At 47.4% G+C, this 9,041-nt stretch overlaps 1 protein-coding gene across 1 annotated transcript in view; it reads right to left on the bottom strand.

Moving 5' to 3' along the window:
- Window positions 1-32: 32 nt before the first annotated feature.
- LOC119510506 (core histone macro-H2A.2) overlaps window positions 33-9,041 on the bottom strand; it is a 39,835-nt gene continuing 30,826 nt past the window's right edge. The window contains exons 7-9 of the mRNA XM_037804850.1: window positions 6,454-6,543; window positions 2,363-2,537; window positions 33-760 (exon numbers count right to left, since the gene is read on the bottom strand). Coding sequence (XP_037660778.1) covers window positions 595-760; window positions 2,363-2,537; window positions 6,454-6,543 — 431 coding nt within the window. The 3' untranslated portion in view covers window positions 33-594. The remainder of the gene's footprint in view (window positions 761-2,362; window positions 2,538-6,453; window positions 6,544-9,041) is intronic.

Here is a 9,041-nt window from a genome sequence, read left to right as displayed (position 1 = left end):
CTTTTTTTTCCTTTCATTTTCTTTTTCTTTAAAAAACAAAACAAAACAAAAGCCTGAAGCAAAAACTTTTTTTAGGAGTACTTACAGATATTATTGGGGTGGGGGTGGGGTCAGGGTAGGGGCTTGGGGGCACTAAAACAGAAGAGAAAAGCACCAGTGAAATGTCTTTCCATTTTTCTCTCCATGATACAATACAAACAACAAACAAAACCCAAGTCACTTTTATGCCCTCTTCCCTTGGAGAAAGGAGGATCAGACGATTTTAAGAACTTTGAAAGGATTTTGGGTGTGTGGGTGTGTGTAAAAGTCGATGCTATAAATCTAAAACGAGGTCTGTTTCCTTAAAAAGTTCTAAAACAACAGGAAGAAAACACGTGGAAAGAAACCCCTGTGGAGACCTGGTTAGTTGCAGGCTGAGGCTCTCTGAAGGGGCGCTCGGTGGGGGTGGGACGCCCCCGCCGCCCGCGCAGCCCCGGAAACCCGCTGCCCCGCGCGGCCGCCCTCCGCCCCCCGCCGGCGGCCCCCTTCCTCTCTCCCGGGAAAGACTAAAACCCCGCTGCGGTGACTGGCATCGTGTCGGCTCCCGCTGGGCGGCTACTTGGCGTCGAGCTTGGCCATCTCCTGCACGTAGATGCCGATGCTCTCGCTGTCGAAGAGCAGGAAGTACACGTTCTTCAGCGAGGAGCCGCTGGAGTCGTCGAAGTGCGCCGAGATCGCCTTCAGGGTGACCTGGGCCGCCGTCTGTTTGGGAAAGCAGTTCCTGCGCAAAAGGAAAAGACCCTTGAACCGACCTCATGGTGGTCGCCGGGGCCCATCGGAATAAACTGCCGCACTCTCTCGTCGGCGCCTGATTTCCTTTGACCGGATCAGAGAGACAGCCTGTGAGGGGGGCGGGCACAGGGTGGTTATCCCTATTGTATCGAGTCCAAGCCATTTGCACAGCGATTTTAGCCAGGGTCCCACAGCTGGCAGGTGAGTGGAGCCCCGGGACTTGACTCTGTGTCACCTGGCTTAAGTCTAGCTTGGCTTTAAAAATGCTAGTAATTCCGCATTTAAAATGCCTGGCCTTTAAAAAAGGTAAATGTAAGCCTAATTAGTTCCCTCAAAACTGGTTTACATCCCATCTACATTGTTATCAGAGGGTAAAAATGTTTGCTCAAAAGCTCATCTTCCTAATTCCTTTCCATGCATTTACTGTTTCTCTCTCACCCCTATGTCCACACCAGGGTAATTTCAGCAGCACTGACTCTTGGCAGGGCCCTGGCATTGGCCTCCAGGAGCTGCCATTAAGTGGTCATTTGGGGTCAGCCATCAAAGCCCCCTTGGCAGGTCCAGGACGGGCCTGCCTGGAATAAAGTCTTCTCACTTGCATGTGGTGCTCCAGAAGCCAGAAAATCCCTGCACAGGGTCCCAGCTATGCCAAGAATTCAGTCCCCAGGGTCCTGGGCCCGGGCTGTGGAGACCCAGCGCAGCTTGCTTAGGCCCAGATGGGATTACAGCAGGACCCCAGGCCTCACCGTTTCCCTCTCTGCCGTCTGGAGACTCGGCTACAAACAGAACATCTTTAGCCTATAAGTCATATCTCTGTTTTCAAGGGGCATCTTGCAAGATGAGGGGGTTTCAAAATGAAAGCAATAAATTGCATCAGCTATGGGTATGAAGGGAGACTTTATGCTGCATGTGAGAACAGATGTGCCCAGCTGGGGTCTATTACAATCAAAATAATAATTCCTTGCCCTCCTGCTCCCCTTTTAGCAAGCCCTGAGTGAGGGCATTCTGCTTGTCTGTGAGTGTTTGGCAAAGCCCTCCCTATCGATCCTCAGCCTTCTGGCTCTCCTGTACCCCAGAGCAGTGTAGGGATCACTGGGGTATTCTGATTCAGGTCCGAGGGATCTGAAATTCTGTATTCTGACACTCGCTCAGGTGATGTCACTGCTGCTGGTCCATGGACCACACTCTGAGGAGCAAGGCCCCGGAGCCTGGCGTTTTCTCGTCATGTGTTCTCAACATGGACAGCTGGTGGGCACCTGGGCTTTGAAAATGGCAGGCTCTCAGAAGACAACATGTCACCTTGCCACTGACTGTTCAGGGCTTCCCACTCCTCACCGAAAGCCTTTCCACCTGGGCTTTATCAAGGAGGCAGAGCAGCTGGCCCAGCCGTGGGAAAACTCCCACCTGAGAGCCAGTGGCCCCGTTTTTCTGTGCGTTTTGAAGGATGGAAACTGGATGTCTTGCGATATTACTTGGTCAACAAGCTTGGCTGCCCTGGCAGCCGGCGGTCATGCCTTCTGGAATGCCCGGGTCTGATGTAAGTGGTGGGCGTAGCTGAGAGAAGAATAAACCCAGGAGAACCATGTCTTACCTGCCGCTGGGGAAAGGTGGGAATGCGACGGACTTGAGCTTCTTGTCCTCGGCCGCCGAGAGGCAGTTTTTGATGGTCTCTTCAAGCTGTTCTTCACACTTATCGGAGCCCCACTGAGGGATGTGACAGTGGATGACAAACTTGGCTGCTAGGCCGCTGGACTGGCTGACTGCAGCTGGGACGTGGAGAGAGGAAGGCCGGAGGTTACTACCTAAGTCTTTACTTTAAGCCAGGGGTTGGGCCAAACCACCCTATCTCCCTTATGCTGGAGAAATTTTGACTCATCACAAACTGGCTTGACTTACTACATGTATTTAAAATATAATTATGTTACCAGATGAATGGTATTCTAAAAAGAATAAATTAAGAAATGTCAAGAGTTTTTTAAATAAGAGGAATATGCTTCTAATAGCAGTGTCAAGTCAAATGGTCAAGAAGAAAACGTCATGCCTTCTCATCCATTTGAAGCCCTCGATTACACTTGATTTTGAATATAGCACATGCTACAGCCTAATGCAACATATCTCCACAGCAATTGGAAAGGGAAAACACAGGCTTGTAGCTTGCAATGACTTATACTGCTCTCGTTGAAGCCCAGGACAAGGGTCAAGGACACGAGTGTTGTGACGCTGGCTTTTGGTGCCCAGCTCTTGCAAAGAAAAAGACTCTTTAATAAGAGCATATGCTTATTGCTGTGCTGTCACCTGGTGAATCATCTCCCTACGGAAGGCCTGTGCTCTGAGGATGGCTGCTTGTAGACCTCCTGAGGGGACTTCCGGGGGCTACACTTATATCCTCATCTTGATGCCTCTGCCCCTCCACCTCCAAGCACACTTGTAGAAGCTTAACATCACCTGGCTCTGTTCTGAACCTCTTCACCAGAGAACTTATGTGCTCTCTCTGGCACCCAGATATTCACAGAATGAATGAAAGACCTGGCTTTCTACCCACTTCCTCAGCCTGGAAACTCTCCCCCCCCCCTTCTGGAACCCTGAACATGCAGCTGAACATGCAACCTGGCTCTGCTCCTGAGACAGGCTGGTGATCTGCTCTCCTGCCCACTCCCACTGCCTCAGTTCGGGCCTGCATTGCCATCTTTCTAAGATGCACTTTTTAAATTTTTTTTTTTTTTTTTTTTTTTATATTTTAACATCACTGATATGTGTCTCACAATAGTTGTCAGCCTGGATTAAAGTTGAGTTCTTCCAAAGAGATTTTGCATTTGCTTCTGAGTAACCTGGGGACACTACCAAACCAAGGTCACTTCCCACCAACGTCTCGGCTTGAGGTTTTTGAATCACACCGGGAGTGTAAATTTGGCTGTAAATCTGTGGGAGTACTGGCTTGTGGTTCAAGTTCTTTGCTGAGGCTTTCTCTCCCTCTGTCCAGTGTTAAGATGTGTGAGTTTCTTGCTGTCCTTTTCCGCATGGTGGGTTCGTTTTCTCATTTGCTCTTAAACTGAATGTGTCCCAGCTTTATGTGGGGCCTCCTATTAGGCTCCCCATCTTGGAAATTTATCCTTGGTTAGTGGTCTGTACAAGGGCATATCTTACAACTGATGGTATTTTGAAATTAAATGAAATATGATATCAGAATCTGATGGAATGTCTCTTTTTCCGATTCACCTTACCTGTCCCTTCTTTCCAGAGTGCTCCCAGTGATTTGCCCCAGGCCACAGCTACTTACAGCTAACATGTTTACACTGATTTCTTAGCTCATGAATTCCCGCAGCCCTCTCCTTCCTCTGGATTCCCTCTTGTGTCTCCTCAAGTGTGGCCTTTTGGGGTCCTTTCAGCAGTGGTCTATGGATTGCTAGCTCTCATTTTTTGCATGTCTGAAATTGCACTTCTTTCTCCCTCTTTCTTGAATGCTAACGTAGCAACAGGTGGAATTCTTGGTTGACAGTGCTTTGGAAGTATTTCTTTCCCATTTTCAGGCATCTTTTATTGGTATATGGTCCGCAGAACTGTCATTTCTTTACAAATAAATGTCTTTCCTCTCTGTTGCTTTTAAGATTTCTCTTGATTCTTTGAACTTCTGAAGCTTCACCAAAATGGGCCAGGTTTTAGATGTATTTTTATTTATTATACTCAATATTTTCAATCTGAGGACTCATGCATTTAGTTCTGGGAAATTCTCAGCCACAATCTCTTTAAATAGTGCTTCCTTAACTTCTCTTTTTGCTGCTAGAACTCCATCTAGAAGTGTTGGAGCCTCTTGATCTACGTAGAGTAGTTAGTTTTCTCTTCTTTCTACCCTGTCAGGCAGTTTGGTGGGTGCCTCCCCCAGCCCTCAGGCCCCAAGTCCAGAAGCAGTCTTATATGGCTGATTTGGGGCTCCAGCTCATGGTGATACAGGGAATGTGGGAGAGCCAGGCATTGAGCCAGGGCCCAGGGCAACATGGCCCAGGCCTGGGTGGGGGGCTTTCTGCTCCCTTCTGCCTCTCTAGAAAGGCACATTTTACACAAGCCATAGCCCTGGCTTGGCTTTGGCTTCCTGTAATGGCCATGGGAGTTATCCAGCCGCTTGCTTTGAGCTGGCCCCAATTCCTGTTATCTGCAGGCGTCCACCTCTGGGTGGACTTATCACTCGAACCTGGAGTCCAGTGGCCTGGGGTTGTGACCTCCTCTGCTGCTGCTGCATGCGGCTGTTTGATCTCTGTCCACAGATATCGTTATCTTATATTTGAGAGTGGCCCTGTCTTAAAACTTTTAAAACAGGAATTTCATCTATCATTGCTGTATGTATGGGTGAGTGGTAGGTGCAGAGTTCAAAGTAGGGACTCATGTTTTTTCTTGACTGGAAGCCCCCAATACTTTTTTGACAATCAAATCTGATCATGGCAGGCCCCTGCTTAAACTCTCCAGGGCGTCCCTCTTGTCTATATGGGGTTAGAGCCAGATCCCTTATCACAGCCCATGGAGCCCAGTCTCATCTCCAGCGGTTGTTTCTCTTCTTCCTACCTGCTGGCCTGACCCAGCCTGATCTCCCATGACCTGAGCCTTCTCTCACTGCTCTGCCAGCCCACCAGGTTGCCACCCCCAAACTCCACCTCGTTCCTTAAGACATGGGGCAGGTCTCACATCCTCACTGGAGCCTTGCCCAGCACCAGACAGAGGTCATGGGTGGGTCCCCCACCCTGCACTGTACCCCATTTATGTGTCTGTCTTTCTTACTTACGCAGTGCTTGAGGGCAGGAAGGGGCTTTATTTATGTTTGAAGCCCTAGTGTTTGTGCAGTGCCTAGATGTTCAGGGAGGGAACTGATTGGTGATGGCGTGGGTGGGACACGGATCTGAAGTTGGATACACCTGTCAGAAGTTACCCAATAGAATTGAAAACAGGTGTTCAAACAGCTACTTGTCCACAAATGTTCCTTAGCAGCATCATTCACAATAGCCAAAAGGAGGCAACAACCCAAGTGTCCACCAACAGATGAATGGATAAACAAAATGTGATATAGCCATAAATGTAATATTATTCAACCACAAAACTGAATGACATTCTGATCCATGCTACAGGATGGATGAACCAGGGAAACATTATGCTAAGTGAAAAAAGCCAGACATTAAAGGCCAAATATGAAATATCTAGAATAGGCAAATCCATAGAGACCGAAAGCAGACTAGAGGTTGCCAGGGGCTGGGGAAAAGGGAGACGGGGAGTGACTGCTTAATGAGTGCAGGGTTTCCATGTAGGGTGATGAAAAAGTTCTGGATCTAGAGAGTGGCGATGGTTGTACAACACTGTACCACTGAGTGGTATACTTTGAAGTGGTTACAAGGGTAAATTTTTATGTTATGTGTATTTTACCATAATGGCAAACAAATATTGAGTTACAAAGTGGCTCCAGAACATTTTGGGGGATCTGATGCAAAGTGACTGGATCTGCCCAGATACTTTATCATCTCCAGAGCATATGAAGTGAGTTACATGGGCCTGTTCAGATCCCATGAGAGATGCTTAAAAGAGCTTCCTGAGGAATTATGGCATATTTTGTTTCACAAACTGATGAGCAGAAGCACGTAAGGCTGGCAAGGGGAGGAAGGCAGCCAGGTGATGATGGGAACATGGGCCCAATTCCACACTTACCTTCAGCAACTTCCAAAGGCCCTTGGGATTTACGAAGCTCCTTTACTGTTTCCAAGAACTCTTTCCCTCCAGCCTTTTCCAAAGCTTTACCTGCATGGAGAATAATGGGAAGCCATTGTGGTGGTTCCTTTCAATGTCATCGCACTGTCTGACATATTCTTAGAAGGCCAGAAGAGAAACTAGGACTCACGTCTCACAATTGAAATCCTGGTTTGCCAGTGGTCATTGGTGGCCAGGGTCCCTGGGCCTCTGTCCTGCAGATCTTAGATTCTAATAAACTCACAGGACCTTCTTGGGGAGGATTTGTCTATACGAGAGTCTCATGACATGAATCCTGAAAATGATTTTTTTTAACACTGAGGCTCCATGTCCGGTTCTATGCTCAAGTATCCACATCATGTTGATTCAAATCAGTATCGTGGTGATTTGATAGCAGCGCCCCATCCTGTGGGCACTCACCGACCCTGCAGCCTGCCCCCGAGGGGACAGGTGACTGAGCAGGAACCTCTGGCCCAGGGTGGAGTGCTCTGGAATCCTGTTCCCATCTCCGTACACCACTCGTTGTAAGTCCTTGGGGTTGTAGGACAGGTACAGGCCCAGGGTAGTCTGACATGTTGTCCCCCAACCTGGATCTCAGTTTTCAGTGGAAGAATTTAGAGAACTGAGTGGTTAATCTCTAAGGACTTTCCTGCTGGGAGCTCCCCTGAGTCTTTGATCTTAGGACAATTCCCTACTCAGTACCTCAGGCTTGTGCCTTTAGAGAGGCCAGGTGGAGCCTCCAGGAGATGGCAGGACTCCACCTCCAGCCCAGCGGGAACCCCACCTGCGTGTGCCAGGGGATCCAGCCCCTTCCCACCCCTCATGACTCGGAGGGGAACTAGGATGCTGCTCTCAGGTGGGAGATGAGGTATTTCACCCCACGTGTTTTCATCTTCTAATAACTTGGGGATCTGGCTGTCTGGGGCAAGTCTCAGCTCTCTCTCTTTATGGTTATTAGTTATTATTCTCATTCTCATTATTATTATTCAGTTCAGAGGCCTTCCTGGGGGCTGAGCAAGGGAATTCCCCCACTCCACACTCAAACACTCACAAATGTCTGAAGAGCTGCAATACACTGTCTGTTTCAACAGTCACTCTCTACTGGGGGACGGGAAGAGGTTTCCTCATTAGGGTGCTTGGGTTTCAACGCTATCATCTGGAAATGGTGATCACTGGCTATGCCAAGTGCAGTCTGCATGCATCTCTGTCTCCTTTTGGGTGCTCAGATTCCAGGCCAGTGCTGCCCGGCTAGCTGGAGCAAAATCACATAAGCTGGAGAAGACCCAGCAACTGAAGCTGGTAGCCAAGTTTGTGTTGGCGTCTATGAAAGTGAGAAGTGGGGAATAGGTCTCAACTGCAACCTGGTGCATTCAGGTCAGGAGCCAAATGGGAAAGTTTAAAAGGCAGGGTGATTTCCATTCCCTTCAGCGAAGACTTTTAAGAATAAAGCAGACTGTGGAGTTGATGAGGGGAGCTGGTCTCTACAGAAGTATTCCAATGAATAAATGAAGAAGGAATGACAGCATTAGGCTCTCACCACTTTGCAACCCCTAAAAAAAGAACAAATCTAGGGAAGGCTCATCAATGGCCCTAACGCCAGAAAAAGAGAAGACCAGAAATCACGTGCCTCCTGATGGAAGGACACTGTATCGCTGACAAAGTAGTCCTGCTCCAAATTTTGAACCCGAATCTCATTAAGCCTCTAGAGCCAACTACCAATTTACAAGAAAAACAAGGAAGAAACACGTTTAACAACATCAGGAAGATGAAATCAACAAACTCCAGACTGTGGGACGCTCTGCCAGACAAATGACGAGGTTTCCTCTACAAATAAATTCAAAGTTCCAAAGAGAGAGAGAGAGAGAGATGAAGGGGGGATCTGTGGGTTATCAGACTTAAGATATATATCAGCTAATTGCAATGTGTAGACTTACTTGGATTCTGAATCAAATAAATTAAAAAACAAATTGATATTTATGATGCAATTAGAATTTAAACACTGACTGGATGTTTGATGATGTTAAGGACTTGTTAACTTCCTTAGTTGTGATAACGGCATTGAGTTATGTCATTAAAAAGTAGTCCTTATCTTTAAAGACCATTCTCAAATATTCACGGATAACATGATATGATGTCTGGGGGAAAGGGGAGTGGGTGGGATAGAGCTGAAACCAGCCTGGCTATGGGTTGCTGATTATTGCAACTAAGTGACGGATACAGAGGTTGTCATTATACTCGTCTGGTATTTATTCATATGTTTGAAATTTTCTATAATAACATATAATTTTTTAAAAAGATTAAATCAGGGCTTTATCTGCAGGTGATGACTGGCTTAGGTGATGGTGGTATAGGATGGCATCATGATTCCAGGCAATGCAACAACTATAAAAAAGACTACCATTTATTAAATGCTTATGGCCCCACTGCACTAAGCACCATCCATGAGTAATCTTATTTAATCTTCGCAGCACCTCCAGGAGGCAGGTACTGTTATCCTCACTTACAGGTGAAGAAACCAAGATTAAGAAAATTAAGAAATCTGCCCACAG

The sequence above is a fragment of the Choloepus didactylus genome, chromosome 15 (genome assembly GCF_015220235.1).
Source record: "Choloepus didactylus isolate mChoDid1 chromosome 15, mChoDid1.pri, whole genome shotgun sequence".
NCBI classification, from domain to species: domain Eukaryota; kingdom Metazoa; phylum Chordata; class Mammalia; order Pilosa; family Megalonychidae; genus Choloepus; species Choloepus didactylus.
Note: the sequence above shows the minus strand (reverse complement) of the source record. Positions and strands in the feature narration are given on the sequence as shown.